Source organism: Gavia stellata, chromosome 4 (genome assembly GCF_030936135.1).
Source record: "Gavia stellata isolate bGavSte3 chromosome 4, bGavSte3.hap2, whole genome shotgun sequence".
NCBI lineage: Eukaryota > Metazoa > Chordata > Aves > Gaviiformes > Gaviidae > Gavia > Gavia stellata.
In genome coordinates this window covers 60,728,593-60,745,356 of record NC_082597.1, presented here as the reverse complement: position 1 = coordinate 60,745,356, position 16,764 = coordinate 60,728,593, and the positions used below count along the sequence as shown (strand labels likewise).

The window sequence follows — 16,764 nt, the reverse complement described above, 5'->3', positions numbered from 1 at the left end:
TCCAATACTTATTAAAATATTCAGGCAAGTCTGTTTTTTAAATCCAGGTGTTGTACTTCTCGAGCTTGGTACATCCCCAGAATATGAATGTTGATCAGCGCACCAAGTGTTTATGTGAGTCAGCCACTGAGTGATGGCAGGAGAATTTGCAGAGCTTGTTTGATAAGCCGTTGTCGCTTTTTATCCCTTACCTCTCTGCTTTTAATTCTTTCCTCCCTGTTGCTGTGTCAGATATCCTGCTCTTTCTCTCCAGGGCGCTTCCTTGTGAGTCGTGTTCCTTGCTTGTGACCTTCCACACGTGCATATGGTTTTGCAGTGGTTGTTACAACCCCGGGACTGGAGCCAGCTGCTCCTGCTCCTCTATCTCCACTATTCAAAGAGGCTATTCGGGAATTTGTTCTGGTGTTGCTGTTGCATGCAGAGGGTGATCCTGGTTTAGGTTGCTGTCTTACGGCCATGGTGGACAAGACCTTTGGTCCCGATATTCCCAATGTATACCCCCGCTTTTTGTTTTGAACGTGTTCACTGAACCTGCGTTGCCTCTCTCCTCCCAGGGTGAGATGTTTTTAGGTCTGTGCTGCAAATACAACTTTTAGAATAAACTGTTTGCAGGGAGGAGATGGATGTGAGGAAGGAATCCAAAGCATTTTGGTGGAGCTAACAAGGTGGCTGAGAAACGTTCCCTCTCGGGTGTGTTACCTGTTCTTGCAGTGCTCCAAAACAGTGATGTCTGTGGGGCTGTTTCATAACTGAAGTAAACAGGGGTTAAGGTAGACATTCTGCTCAGGACCTCCAATGTTATACCCATTGGCAGAATTATTGATCGGTAGAGTTAGACACCATATATTTACTGAGCTGGGAAACTAAGTTCTTCGCCCGAAGAGAAACACTAAATATGTACCTCTTCCTTAATGTATTTTGTAAAGTTTGTTTGGCCTATAAGGGCAGAACCTCTCTCCTGTGCTTAAAAGGAAGGAATAGTAAAAACTAATGGAAAAAAAATCCTTCTCTGGCTTCTTTTCAAAGCTAATTGTTGCATATCACATGATCTGAGATAAGATGAAATTTAATCATCATAAAGAGGTACAATTCCACTGCCTCCAGTGGGTTTCCACTTGTGTGTGTCCCAGTGGGATTGGGAAGGTGATGCTGTGGAGAGCATGGCCATAGCTGGCTGCTTCTAGACCACAGGGAGGGAGGGGAGCTTGCTGTCCAAGCTGAACTTGCATGCGCACACTTGTTACCCAAGGATGGTAATGCAGCGTTTGCTCTTGTAAATAAGTTCTGTTTTTTAGCATGACAGTGATTTTGATTAATAAACGAGTGCCCTTTATGTACTCCTGAGGGTTTAGATGTAATGACAGAAAGTGACTTTTGTGCCTAAATGAATGTGTATGTAAATTATTTTATGTCAGTAGCTTTACTTATGCCCTACTCCACAAAAATTCACAGCTGTAAGGGCTTCTGCATAATGGGCTTTTGAAGCCCAAACAGTTCAATTGCCAGGAGCTGTATTTACAAAAGAAATTCAATAAGCACATCGATGACACTGAGAGCATCTTGATGCTGTCCATTATTTTGGCAATTGTCGGCGGAATTCCCCTTACAGGAAGAATGTGTAAATGTATCATCTGTCTCATACATAATTTTAAAGCCAATCTTTAAAAATTCTGTCACTGAGATACCATTTTCTAATAAATTTGTATGGGTTTGGAGTAGTTTCTAGGAGGCTTCTTTGGAACCCTCTTGACCTCCTCCTTGGGCAATTCTCTAGGATTTTCTGTAAGAATTATCCCTAAGCGACATCATAAGTGACTTGAGGATATTCAGAAGAGTTAACGAGGGCCACTTCTGAGAGCATGAGTCGTAGATATTGATTGTCTTTGATGTCTGCACACACAGGCTGCATCTTGGAATGTCCCTAAAACAATGTGGTGGTGGCAGCAAAGTCCATCCATACTGGCTGAAATTACATTGGACTTCTCCTTTCTTCTTATCCACTGTAGGTGTTCTCTGCCTGCCGGACAGCTTGAACCTTCACAAAGACCAGCAAAGGTCAAACAAACCCGGGGAAGTGCAGATGTTCAGCCAGTCAGAGCTAAGGACCATTGAGCAGTCTTTACTCGCTACACGCGTGGGGAGCATTGCTGAACTCAGTAAGTACAAGGCTGTTGATAATGTTTGGATTTCTTTCCTCAAAGTAAAGCAAAGCCAATTGCGTTGCCTGGTTGCACAGAGGAGAGAAGAGGGGGCACGTGTAATGTTGAAGGAGTTGTTGGGGCAGATCCAGCCATGTTTATGCTCTACGGCCAGTTTGGATGCTGAAGCCGCAGGAAGAGAGAAGTCTCGTGCAGTCTCATAGCAATGCCCATGACTTGTTTGAGTACGCTGCTTTGGTTTTTAAAGGTGAAACACTTTATTTCATCTTTCCTATGCTGTGTTTGAGAGCACCTCACAGCTTGGCCAGACTTGCAAATGTCTGTCATATTGGTGTCCTCATTTCACTGGGACGCCTGTTTTGAGATGGGCAAGCAAAAAGCTGAAGGCTGCAATAAGTGAAGGAAATACTGTCACAAATTTGAAGCAGAGCTAGTTCCACCTGTGTTAGAGAGGGTTCTTCTCCCTGCCTTTCCTCCTCCAGTTCCAGCAGAGGAAAGAACCACAAATCAAACCTGCACCAGAGGAATTTGTACCTGGAAGGTAAATTATTTGCTATTAATCCAAACACTTTTTGGGAAATGTGAGAAACTATGTTATCTGCCAAAATCTGAAAGCTTTGGTTTCAGCACAAATAAATTGTAGGAGGCAAATGCCATGTGAATCCTCATGTGACATGCAGATAAAGTTACCACAAGTGCCTTTTTAAAATTTTTTTATTGAGAGAAGCCTTCCAATCATCTGTTTACAGTATAGTTTGAGATATGAAGCTATGGGTGGGAAAACAGAAACGTTCAGACAAAAAAAGGTTTTTTCCTGAGTTCTGTCAGAAATACTGTCAAGTATTTTATTTCCTGAGGTCTGTTATGAAATTTTGGGGAGAAATTGAGAATACTCAAATCTATAAAGATACATGCAGCCCAGCTTACTGTTGTTCTTATTACTGAATTCTGGGTTGTAAAGAACATGCATAGGGATCTCACGTTCATTTTCCTGGCTTTCTCTGTAGCAATGGGAGTCTCCTCTGTAGCTCCATCATACCATCAGGGCTTAGTTTATGTGCTGTTCACGAGCTGTGTGGATGCACTGTGGATGTTTGTCTGCAAGCCACAAAATGAATTTCTGTTTTCAGCTTGCTAATTTTTCTCTGCTCTGGTGAAACATCAATAAGCCAAGAGCACTTACATGCCTTAGTGTGAAGTGTTGCTCCGTCTCTGGAATCAGGTGTTTGGTGTTACTCAAATTAAGTAATTTATACTTATTTATGTCACGTGCATGAAACACACAACAGTACTGTCTGTATGCCAACTAAATTATGCATGATACAGCTCTCTTTCATAAAGTACATATGGTTGTGTTTTAATAAATAAGTAGTTTGTGGGTATTTCAGGGTTGTTTTTTTCATTCTAGATTTTTTTGAATGTCTGTACGCAACCCAAAAAGCCAGACTCCTTAATTACACCCACCCTCCCACCCCCCTTTTAAATTTGATTTCCCAAAATCTATCATCTCTAAGTAGTCCTGTCTCAGATTCAAATGCTTGGTTGATAGAGTTTCCTCTCTATACGTATGTTGACTGCAAACACAGGCAAAACATTCTTCAGGGTGGCCAACTTGAAGAAAAGAGTGCATCAGTGGGAGTTAGATGCAGCTGTCAGAGAGAGGTTGGCACCTCCAGCACGCTGGTAGCCCTCCAGTAAGCCCTTTCGACAACCGTCGAGGGTACCTCCCCAGTTGCTGCAAGCAGATGCATGTCGAGGAAGAAGCAGTAGGAGGAGTGATAATTGGCAAAGTTTGCAAGGCTTGATGCTCAGCTGGGTGGAAATCTTTGCCATGGTGCAGAGTTCAAAACTGAATTGTGAAATGTGGAGGGAAGTGTGGCGAGTCGGTGGGCAGAACTCTGTGGATTTGGGGAAAAAATCCTAAAATGGAAGGAAAAGGGAGGAGTGGGGGGTACAAGGGGGTTTGCTCTTTGTTCAGTGCTTGTGTATCTGTCTCTGGCATCAGCAGAGGCTGTGGCCCAGGGGTTACAGTAAAGCTTCTGCTGCAGAGGGAGGCTGGGGAACCGCAGCGTGGGGGCAGAAATGCTGAGCAGCGGGGAGAAGCCAGGAGGGAACACCTGGGGATCAGGGTGCGTTGGTGGGGAGGGAGTAGGCGAAGGAGGATTTGTTGTTGCCCTGGTGGTGTGAGGGGAATGGAGAGCTTTAGAAGTGGTGTTGTAGAGGAGGATACGGAAAAAGTGGGATATGAGGAAAAGGTTAGGTACATAAAAGCTCCTGCTTTTGTGGGGATGAATAAAGGTGGTGGACAGGAGGGAATTAAGAGGATAGTGCTTGTGAAGGGAGGAGGAGGAGATGGCTACCAGGACTGAGTGGCAAGGACAAAAACTTGACCGTCAGATTGGGCAGTCCCCAAGTGTGTGTCCGCAATGTCCCACTGGCTTACAATATCCCAGGAGACAGGACTTCATTTCTGTATTCTTCATAAAAGCACAAAAGACAAGGGCCAAGAGGGATCTTGCAATAAAGCAATTTAATTTTATCTCAGAGGAAAAAAAAAAAAAGCAATTATAATTGAATGAGATTGCCTATAGTTTATCAACATTAATAAATAAAGTATTGCAAGCATGCAGAATAATTAGAATTAACAAACGCATGCTTGTGGAAGAAAGGCTTCCCCTGCTCTTGGTTCTTCCCAGCATCCTTGCACGCAGTGACTGATGTGGCTGGCTGCCGAGCTGCTGGAGGCTTTGAGATGGGAAGTCAAATCTGTCCCGTGGAGGACGACAGCTGGTAAACGGGGCCCGTTTGCTGCCTGGTGCCTGTATTTCAGCTCAAATCTTCTTAGTTTCTTCATGGTCTTTGTGTCTGTCCTAGGTGGAAAATAGATTCACAAGGTGAAAAAGCCTTGCGTCTTGTGGTACCTTCACCTTCCCCTACATGTGATGCCCTCATTCCTTTGCTCCCTTCGGTTTTTTATGAATGCTGTCAGTGTATTAAAAAAGAGCGTTTGGGTGAGCTGCATCTACTGGCGGGGTGAAAGAGGCGAGAGAAAATTGGGGAAAGGCGGGATGGTGGACATGACCGTAGAGGGAGGGCAGCACCCTCTGGGAATGCTGCGTTGAGGGGTCCTCATTACTGGGCAGGTGCAACTGGACTCACAGATGCTGCTCCAGCCCCCCCAAACCCTGCTTGCCTGGTGCTCTCATCTCCTGGGCTTAGCAGGCAGCGGGCGCTGGTTATTGCTGGGACAGCCCTGCCCTGCCTGGTGGCAGTGGCGCAGCAAGGTAGCGCCGCTGGCCCTGGGGTGCTCTCACAAAAATAGGAAGAAGAGGTGGTGTTGCTGACTTAAGGGAAAAATCAAAGCAAGGTTTTGTCTCCAGGACTTAGGAGGAGAATGTAAATAGAGACCTAATTCTGCAATGCAATTACAGCGGTAATGCATGATTCCAAGGAAAAGGCTTGAAAAATTCATGTGAAACCTTATTCATTAAAATATAATGAACATGGCACAAAGTTAAGGAACAACAATAAATTTGGCCTATGTTATATTGGCATTTAGTATTCAGGAATTGTAATTGCCTACTACAGTGTGTTTTAAAATAATGTAATTTCATTTGAAATGCTTATTATATAGAGAACATTGGAAAGAACTGAAGCACAGCAAAAAATAATAGGATTTTAAACAGTAGCCTGACAGTATTTCACTGTTTAATCTTAGAGAAAATATTTCACAAGATTTCTTTGGGGTTGGTTTTTTTTTAGATTTCTTTGGGGTTGGTTTTTTTTTCCCCCAGTTTTTCCTAAAGTTTCCTGTATTTCCAGACCAGACCTAGAGGAAAAGGGGAACAGATCTGTTTATTTGTTTATTTTTTTTTTTCAGGAAGTATTGGGAATTCTTCTAGATTTCTAGTTCTTCTTGCTTATTTCCTCCCCCTTCAGACAGCGAAAAATAAGTAGACTGAATAGAAAAAGAGAAGAATATTAGGGAGAGCTGTTGAGAGATCCCATGATACTGGATTTTGACCTGTGAATATTTTCCCTAACTTATTTATACGCATGTTTGCAATCCACAAACTTTTATGTGGTATTTAACTACATAACACTGCAACATACCTGTTCATCACTCATCAAAACCTACCGCTGCCAGCTTGGACACCAGACGCGGAAGGAATGAGGCTCACAATTGGAGGTCACTGCTGTTTTGCTGGTTGAAGGAGGACCCTCTTTCTCTTGCCTGTGCACGTTGGTGGTGACAAGGAAGAGCAGAGCCTTAGGGCGTGCTGGGCACCAATCCTGGCTCCAAGAAATATTCTTCCCTCACTGTCTTGGGGTGCAGACTGTAAAGTGTTAGTGTATGGCTGAGTTGGGACAACCACCCCATGTTGAGGCGCATGCATAGGGCTGCAGAAGGGTGGTGTCTCTCAAGCCACACAGAGGGATAAAATATGGCTTAGGATGTCATCCAAACCGTGTCTTCACACATGTCTTCAGGCTAGAGCAGAAAACTGTTTGGGGCTTGCTTTGAGTCCAAAGATGGCCAGTCTGTTATGGCTTTTCCAGGTGAAGTTGGCCACCCAGTCTTGTGCAATCCATGGTGGCTGGTGGTAGTGATACTATTCTGGGTGTTAATCACAATGAGTAGGCATTTTTCTTTCAAACTAGGATAATCTGAAGATGTGGATGCAACTTAACACTGCTGATCTCAGAGCTTTTTAGCCTTTGAACAGTGTTTAACTCAGAGCAGTTCCCACACGTGATGTTCAGGCTGGTATTTCCTCCATGTCACCACTCAGGTCTCAGCAAGGTTTTCCTTTTTGCCATTGGAAGAACGCCACTCTTCCCCATCAGTTTGCCTCCACAGTGCTGAGTGTATATATTTCCAAAATAACACCCTCCCAGTAGATCTTGGCACACTTTTAGGGATGAAAGGAAGGGTTACCGCTCAAGTGTAAGTAGGAATGTGATTGCACATACCAATACTGTTTTTCATTTCTCCTCGCAGCCCCAGCTGAGGAGATGATAAAAGTCGGCATCCCCTCCCTTGCCTTTTCATCTTGTCTCAATCCTCTGCAACCAACAGGAAGGAGCACTGCAGGCCTAGGCTTAGAAGCAAATGCCAGGGTAAAGGTGCTTGCTGGAAGGGTGGCATCTGAAGGAGGATTGTTGCAAGTGCTGTGCTTATTTGCTGCCAAAACAAAAGCCCTGTTTGTCAGATATTTTTCTTAGACTAGGCAGGACTGTAGAGAAAGGCCAAAGCTTATTCCCTGTGAACGGTTTGGTTCATGCAGCACAGTGCTGACCTAAGTGGAGATACTAGCCGAAACCTGCAATTCAGATGGTAGTGCTCCTTTCAGCATAGGGTTTTGCCATAGACTGGCAGCCTGTGTGGGCACTCTCCAGATGTGGTGCTATTTTCTCCTAGTTTTCGAGGTCCCTCCTTGGGGTTATTGCACAAGATTTCTACGTCCTCACTCTCCCACTGCTTTCTGGGCCTCTTGTTTGCGGTTCCTCCTCCCTGTAGTCCACATGTCATCCGCTCCCTGTGTAAAAGCTAAAACGAGAAGTTGTTGAGGTGCCCCTTTGCCCCCCAGCAGAGAACACAAGACAGATTAATGCAGTGCTTCAATGCTAGGTAGTTTCTTGCCTCCAGTACGTGCTAGCTGGTTGCAGGCTCCCCTAGCTGCTACTCTATTCTCCTTGCAGTCCCCTCTGAGTGATGGACCTGAGCCTCCGTTTGCTGTCTGCGTCTGTGCACAAGAAGAGTTATGGGTTATTTAATAGCCCCAAATGAACCCTTGCTTTTTTTCCATTCCCCCTGAGATACACATTTTCATAAACCATAAAGCAATACATTTATTTATCAGTGGAAACAAAGCGGGAGGAAGGATAATTTGAAAATACCAGTCTACACCCTGCTAAGGCTTTACCTTCCCTTTCACTGCCCTGCTGACCAGAAGGATGGATTTCTATCTTGGGTTACAGGGGCTGGACAGAGGCAGCTATCGCTTGCCTGGGTCCTACTCTGCTGTCAGTGCTCCTTTGGGGGCTTCCCCCATGGGGTGAGACTCAGCCCCCTTTGCTTTCCTGGGTCTGTTCTCACGCAGGTGGTTTTGTTCCTCCGGGGCTTCTACCTCGTGCGTTTAAGCCCACTCAGGTTTAATGGTTAGAGGCAAAAGGCATCGCCTTGGCGGGTAGGGCATGCTGGAGTTCCAACCCTCCAACACCTTTCTGCAGTACACCAGTGTCTCAGCTCAGGACTCCCCCACATACACCACCCTTGAGGTGCAGACTCCTATTCACCCCTGAACTCCGGTGCATCACAGCACGCTTGGGGTTAAAACAGCATTTTCCTTTCCTTAGGTTTGCAGTCCTCCCTGTCCCTGCTGTGCAGAGCACAGACAGTCGGTCAGGCCAAGGTGAGCACTCTTCAGCTGGCTTGCTCAGTCATGGGGGGCTCTTAATTTCAGAGTTTGAGGATATGGTCTACAACAAGCCAAAGAAAATCCAGGAACAGTGGTCCATAATGTAGCGGTGGTGCGCAGAGGGAAGGCTCTGAATTAGGTCGGCAGATGAATAGCTCATCCAAGTCAAAGCTTGTTTTGTTGGGAGTTGATGTGGTTTAAGGGGAATTGAACAGAAACATCATGCTTGCCACATTGGATTGGAGATTTTGAAGGTGATAGTATTGTTATAATAGGTATGTGAACTTGAGAAGGTTTAATTATTATTGTGGCTTTTTTATGAGATATATCCAATCTCTAATTTCTTAGTCTTCAAAGGCTTTGCAAACACCAAATCGCACACAAACACGTGTTCTGTAATATAAATAGAAGCTTCTTGTGATGATGGGATAAATGGAGATAAAAGGTTAAACGATTTCTGGGAGGCCGCAGGGAAGCCACTGTCAGGAAATGGGCTGCTCATATCCCGGTCCTGTCTTTTGGCTCTGAATTCAGAGTTTGGGACCACAGCTCCTTCGTTTGCTCTTCTATGGGAGAGATGAATGGCTGTTAGGAGAAGAAAAGGTTGCCTAGGGTAGCAAATTCACATAGGGGCACAATGTGGGCGAGCAGAGATGGGGAGGTTTCTGCAAGGTGAGCTCGATGGTGAATCTGTTGCACGTGGGATGCTCCACTGACTGTGGGTTATGGCACCCCAAGCGCACCCGCAGCCCGAGGCATCTGGCTTTTGAATCTGGAATATACTGTGTGCCAAGAATAGCATAGCTTTATGTTTGAAGGTACTTTGTGCTAAAAGCATGTGCACAGTGAAATAAATACTTACTAAACACTTTCTAGCGTGCACCCACCCTAGTTCTCTGCACACTCCTTTCCTGGTGTAGATGGGTTGTCTTGAGTTAACGATAGAAAGACCTCCAATAAATCATTTGAGGAAGGGTTTCACTCGAGCAGTTTTTGCTCAGCTGGCTTTTGAAACGTAGAGATGCATGCAACACCGGAGGCAGAGCAAACATAGAGGAACAGCGCAGCTGAAATCAAGAGTGTAGGGATGGCTCAGGCAGCTGACTGAGCGAATGGCTGGAGTCGGTCTGCCATGGTACAGGAGACACAGTTCAGCTACTTGTATTCACCCGCATTCATGTGCTTACAGGCATATGCCGGGGTGAGCTGTAGCAATACGTCACTTCAGTGCAGAAATCAGAGGCAACAGGGAGGGAGAAAGGGAGAGAGACTTAGCTACAGGATGGGAAGGATGCAGGATGGCCAAGGCTACCAGGTAGAAGTCTGACTGAATAGACCATGTTTTATTATCAGGGTTATAATTCATGTTTTCAATACAGTCTCCCCAGAGCTCGTCTTGAGCAAAAGCTGTAGATCCAAGACTTCTATACTGAGGTATGAAACGAATGCAGGTGAAGAAAGTGAGTTTCACACCTGGCTCATGTGCTTGTAAGGGGGCAAACTTTGGAAACTACCAGCCATGCCGTGGAAGTTGGCATCTGGAGTTCAGCCTCTGGGCCGACACTTCTGTTGATGGTCTGGACAAGACACAGGAGGATGTTAAGGGCTCTGAATCACAGACACGACTCCAGCCTGTGCCTCTGGCCCACTCACGCAGGAGAAAATATTCATCCAGGTAGCAAAGCGAAGCGGCAGCACTGCTGCTGTCAACATGTACCACGGCAGGGCATGATTTCCAAGAGCAGGCTACACACATTGGAGTCATGGACAGCTGGAGGGATGATCAGACCGGCATTATCAAACTGATGGATGCTGCCTGCAGGATGCTGGCGTGCGAGAAACATGGCCTGCTGCTGCTTCACATGGTGCCCTAATGGGGCATCACGTGGGAAGAGGGCTGTGGTGACAACAGATCCTCCTCCCTCCCCTGATTTTGAAGGAAAGACACAGGCCAAAGAACCGTGTGGGTGGTCATCAGCGTGCAAAAATATCGTCGTTAAGTTCTTGTGGTTTTAGGACATGTTTTTGGAATATGAAAAACTTGAGGTTGGTGTTGCAGGGAGTGGCCGTGTAAGGATCGGTCCAGTGTCATTCACCTCTGGGTGGTGGTTGTGCAAACACACACCTAGGTGAATGTTTTTGGCTGTGGAATTTTATCCCTCTAAAAGCAGCAAGCCTGCTCCTAGGCAGGCGTGTTTGCAAGATCAGGTCCATTGTGACAGACCATAAAATCCCTCAGAAAGCTTCTCAGAAGTGGGCACTGGGCATCTATAATTTTCTCTTTCTTCCTCTTCTTTTTTGCTTTTCGGCTTTTTTCCCCCTCCCCTGTTACTAAATTGGAAATGGATGTGTTATTTTTTTAAACTTTGGGCTCTAAAATAGTAAGAGCAGTGATAATAGCTTTTACCAAAGCCAAACACAGTAAAAAAATGCTTAGCTGGTCACTGTGGAGAGGGCTTCAGCTGCCCAATTGAGCACTGTATGTTGTTGAAAATACCACCCCCATACGGACAGGCGCAGCTTAACTTTCCCTGTCACATCACATCTTTGGCTTGAAGTTAATGAAGCTATTCCTTAAATATTCAGTATTGCCTTAAACCAGGCCTGTGTCACAACATGCGCATTACATAATATTTTCAATCTTTAAATGAAATGTATGTGGACCTTGTGTTCATAAACCGTGCTGAACTGACAGCAGCAGCAAGGGGCAAGTCCTGCTTTAGTAGTGGAAAGGATGAAATGCTGGTAGCTACAGCAGCAGCTTTCCACATGCTGCGGTGTAGTGATGGTTTTGTGGGTCCTTTGCTGGCCGGTGTGCGAGGCATGGCGTTTCTCCTCTGGGCTGACAAGCTCCAGCGTGGAGCCTCGTTGCCGGAGCTCTTCCCCGTCGCGATCCAGGGCTGCAAGGCAGTGCTGCCCTCTGGAAACCTGCCTTCCAGTTCTGGCTTCCCAGCTTCAGCAACAAAAATATGTTCACATATCTCCCCGCCTCGCTGTTTATTCTCTATTTTATTTTTTTGTGTGTGTGTCTACCCCGCACAACGTGGTGTCTTCCTCTCCCTGGCTCTGCCAGAAGAGCAGTTTGTGCGTTGGCTCGCTTGGCTTACGTTGCATAAATTGTGGAAGTGTTTATTTCGTTTAAATTACAAACAAAATTAAATTGGCAAGGTTTTTTGTCAGGCAGTCCGGCTCCCCAGGCTGATCCTCAGATGGGTCGCAGGCGGTGGTACAGGGGTGAGAATGAGTGCAGGGGACAGCGAGGCAGGGATCCCCCCCAAGCCCCTTGTGTCATGACGCCACAGCCCTCGGGAGCCACGTCCCTGCAGTTGCAAAATCGACTCAACTGCTGGGACTTTTATTTTTTATGCATTTTTTGGAAATTAAGCACTCGGGAATTTATTTGCCTTCGAGATGCACTCAGTTGATATATCTGGGACATGTTTTCAGGGCCAAAAAAGTTGCAGAAGAGCCAGCAATGCTGTGAGCAGGTAACGTCACCTTGCAGAGCGTTGCTGTAGCTGAACACGGCTCTGAGGAGCAGAGATGGCTAACACAAAGGGATGAAGGGGGCTTCCCTCTCTGTGCTTGGCCACAAATTCAAGGTTACTGTTGGTGTTCAGATGTACTGTGGCTTTTACAGCTGGCAAGGAGAGCATATATAAGTTGAGTTTCCCCGATGAGACTTGAGTTGGCTGAATGCTGGAGACCAGACCAGTGAGTCCCATGATGGAGCTGGTTTCACGTCCATGGACTTTGGAGTGCCCTGGCCAGGATCAAAGATAATTTCAACTTTTTGTATATTCTTTTGCATCTCCATTTTCTTCCAAAGCATATCAGCAAGGAAGAATAGCAGCAGCAAAATGTGGTAGGGATTGAAACAACACATGTGCATCTCGAACCAGATGTTACACTACGCTACATTTTACAGGGTATGCATAAGTACTACCATACAGTGTGTGCATGTGCCTGGTGGCTCCCTTCTCCCTTGTCAGCACTGATCCTGGTGCACAGATATGCCGAGACACAGCCTCTGTCCTGAAGAATTTGCACCATAACTGGATGCAGCTGGAGGTGGAAAAGGGCAACAGGACATGCAGTGGCTTGTCCGAGGTTACACTGCAGAATGAAATAGAGAGCAGAGATTCCTGTCCTGCCTCCTTTGCTCTGCCTTTTGAGTACCAAGATCATAATGCAGCTTTTTATTCTGACTTACTGTCCTCTGTGAAGCTCGATACTTTACAGTGGGTATTGATTATTTAAGCCTTGAGTTGTCTGTGGTAGAGGAATGTTATAATTGTTAATATAGAAATTATTTGAAATGTAACTAGAGAAAACATAGCAAAGGCAAAAGCAAGATCTAAACCAGTCAATTGTTTGTATGATGTAATTAAGTGAGGCTTAAACACAAAAAACATTAATTCAGCTTTAATGGCATGAATTGGTTTGGGTTTCTTAAGAAACAGTTGAGGAAATACAGAATAAACCAGTGAACTCCTGGTCGTATTGAAACGGATGGGAGCCTTGCCATTGATTTCAGTGAGGCTTGAGTTACTTCAGCCTTGCATCAGCAGCGATGCTGAGCTGCCTCTCCTGCCTACATCACTCTTGCTGCTGCTTTCCCTCCTTACTCACCATGCAGCTTCCTCTGGCACTGGATGTGTCATCAAAGTTGCATCGCCCCAGCGCTCGGGGAGGAATGGGGATGAAGTGATGCTGCTGCCTGAATCTGGGCCTAAATTGCATCCTGATTTTTATTCATCATTTGATATAGAAGTCAGAGGCGTTCTCTGGTGCCTGCTGTCTCAGTCCACAGAAATAAGACTAGTCATGTGCTTAACTTTTAACCACATGCTTTAGTGCCGTGGTGGCTTGGGTCTGAAAAGGCTGAATTCCTTTTTCTTTGCTTTTGCTATTATTGTTGAAGCTGGATGTTGCACCTAGCACTTCCACGCATTTTTTTTTTGCCTTTTGGAGAAAAAGAGAGGAATTTACTTTTGCTATCAGCAAGGTTGCTAGCAGTTAAATTGGCCCGTGCTAGGCTTGGCAGTACACGTCTGCTGTGACAGAGTGGGCTGAGTGAAGGGGGTCCCAAACTTCCCTGCTGCTTCTGGTTGCCTGCACATAAATTTTGTGCAGACTGGGGAGTCATCTCAGAGGCACATCTGTTCTGCTGTGGACCTGATCCTGCAGGCTTTCTGCATGCACAGCTTATCTCAGAAATTATGAGCATGCAGGGCTGCAAGATTGGTCCTATCATGACGATTTCCTGGCAGAGGGAAAAGACAGAAACTATTTTTAAATGAAAGCTTTGAATCAGAGGAATATTGCAGAGTGCAGCAAAAAATTGTGTCAAAACCCTGAAATCATGGACTCGGCAGTTTTCTTATGCCAGCGGTTTTCTTTTCTTCATGGTTTTAAGGCTGTGTTTTTGGAGGACTGGGCTGAGCGTTTTTCAGCGAGACATTTCTATTCTCCCTGGTGCACATTATTGCAGCAGCAGCATCATTTTCTGTGCAAGTCAGGTGGAGAGAGGTGATGTGATGTGTTCACAGGGGTGGGACTTTGCAAAAAGCCCTGTACTCTGCCTTGCAGAGAGTCAAAATGGTTATCCTTTAAGTTTGCCCAGGAGTTCATTATTCAGCCTTACTGCTCCCCCCCGCTTTGGTTTTATGTTCCTACCTTGGTGTAGATTTCTCACATTTCCTTCGAAGTTTCAGTGCTTGCTTGGGAAAAACAAATAAGACAAAGCGCGTGACGACGTCTTAACGCTGGAAAATTATGTCCTCTTTTCTTATCACTTGGTTTTGTATAGCTTAAGAATGACCCAAAGGGCTCTTGCTCAGATTTTCCTTTAAAACAAACCATCTGATTTGATCCGAGATCATTATTTCCCCCCAAAGCACTCTTGCAGTGATTTGAACATGTGAAAACAGGCAGTTTATAACCACAGTTATTTCCCTGTCTTTGATAAGAGTGGTCACTAGTCAACAAATGTAAAATTCACTGCCTGGGAGGGAGATGCTTTAGTTAATCAGTTACAATCAGTACTGTGCTAAGAGACTCACTGCTGCTTGCCCGTATATTTGCCTGTTAATCTTGCTTGCTGGTTTTGCTGATCCCAGTCCGCATATTGCGGCTGGTTTCCCCTACCCGCCCTGCAAGGAAGCGCCCAGAACCACGTTGGTGCAGGGGAGCCATTTTCTGTGCCCTGGAAACCTGAGGGGCTGGGTGAGAAACTTCACATCTGCTAACATGAAGTTTCCAGGCCCAGCCTGGGCCTACAAATTGTAATTCTGGTTGCACATTTCTGATACTGTCTCTTAGCAATTTTTCCCCCCTATTTTCTTCACCCGCGTGTCCCTTGGCACACTCCCGCAGTTGTCTGTGCGTTATCTGACTGCCTCCTTCCTCGTTGCAAGGGGCTGTGTTTCCCTGCCGCTCTCTACCCAGGAGCGCGCGGCTTTTTGGTGCCACTCTGCATCGTCCCCACTGGTCGTTTTTGGGACTATGGGGTTTTGGCAGCTTCCAAGGACTGCCTGTAGGTAGCTGTGACCCCAGCCCCGGCATACTGGCTCTTCTGGAGGTGCTGAGATGGGCGATGGGCTAGCCTGACACTGCAGGCACACTGTATATGCAGAAACCCACCTCCCCCAGGCCTTCAGGGGCTTGTCTGCAGCCCAGGTATGTCATGCCAAGCTGCGTAAACCGGCAGGCAAAGTCCGACTTGGCAATGAGCAGCGCACAGGATCCTGTCCTACCCTTTACTGTTTGCATATGTGAGGTTAAACGGAAGGGAAAACCAACCTGGCATGCCTTTTCATTTGAAAACGTTGGGGAGAGGCAGCTGAAAAGCCTGGTATTCACCCAGCTTTTGCTTTTTTCCAGGCGACTTGGTGTCTCGAGCGATGCACCACCTCCAGCCCCTCAACGCCAAGCAGCACGGGAACGGGACACCGATGCACCAGAAGCAGGGATCGCTCTACTGGGAGCCGGAGGCTCTGTACACCCTCTGCTACTTTATGCACTGTCCGCAGATGGAGTGGGAAAACCCGAATGTGGAGCCGTCAAAAGTCACGCTGCAGACCGAGAGGTAAGAGCCACTGCACGGTGCTTAATGTCGTAGCAAAGACATTTCACTAATAAATCAGCCTGGCTGGCTAATTGCTAATAACAGCTTATGTGTGAGAGGCTGTGGAGCAGTCTGGTTTGGTTTAGGATCACCTCTTTGAAATCCGTTTCTCTCACCGAAGCACTGCGTGGCTGACCCAATATATATCAAAAGTGACACCCAGTGGCTACATACAGCAAATTGGTTCCAGATGTGCACTCGGGAGAGATTTCCTTTTCCTTTCGTGTTGCTCAGCTATTCTGTGTTTTGGAAAAGCAAATGAGAACTTCTATTTCTGGCCTAGCAGGTTCGGGTTTAAATGTGTTTTTTCTATGCGTTAATAGGGCTCAACAGCTGCAATTGGGGAAGTGGAAGATGAATAGAGTAGTGTGTAGAAAGGAGAGGTCGTTAAAGATGCTGGGATCCAGCCGTGCTGAGTACCCGGGCGCAGGAGTAACCTTGGGGCTGCCCCGGCCAGGGACGTGGCAGGCTCCGGCTGTGCTGCTGTTGTCCCTGTTCTGGGGGTGGCCAGGGCCGGGGAGGCATGCCTGAGGCCCCATCCTGACTTAGGGTCTGCTGCAAGGTGAGAAGGACACACCACTGAAGACGGTGTGATGGGGTTACCAAATGCTGGCAGGCAGGCAGGGTGCCCAGCACAGGGCAGCTCTGCACCTGGGTGCTGCAGAAAGGAACCAGGACAGCTTGCTGGTCAAGAAAATAAAGCCGTCTCCTGTCAAAAGCCCAGCAAACCCTCTAGTAACACAAGCCTCCCCTTGTGTGCTGAGGCACACTGTGTTATTTCCCTGCCATGCTTTTCACCAGCCCTAAACCAGGCTTCCCCAATACAGAGACGAGAGGAGCCGGCTGGTGCTTGGTAAGCGCTGGGTATTCATTTTTAGGATGGGTATCATGGTGGTGTGAATGCAAGCTGGTTTTTCAAGCTGGGCTCCACATTTACAACCTGATGTATGTATCGTATGGTATGTGTGAGCCAAACTCTGTTCTGCACGTATGCCCTGAGAGCCACACATACGGAGCTTGGTTATTGTTTCAGTATGAGGTCTGCATCTCAAAA

General features: G+C 46.4%; 1 protein-coding gene across 3 annotated transcripts in view; it reads left to right on the top strand.

The window, feature by feature from the left end:
* Positions 1-16,764, top strand: part of ABTB3 (ankyrin repeat and BTB domain containing 3) — a 177,319-nt gene that overhangs the window by 98,872 nt on the left and 61,683 nt on the right. For 2 of the 3 annotated variants that reach the window (XM_059816040.1, XM_059816039.1), the window contains 2 exons: positions 2,007-2,156; positions 15,467-15,671. In XM_059816040.1, coding sequence (XP_059672023.1) covers positions 2,007-2,156; positions 15,467-15,671 — 355 coding nt within the window. The remainder of the gene's footprint in view (positions 1-2,006; positions 2,157-15,466; positions 15,672-16,764) is intronic. The other variant, XM_059816041.1, reaches the window with a different exon arrangement.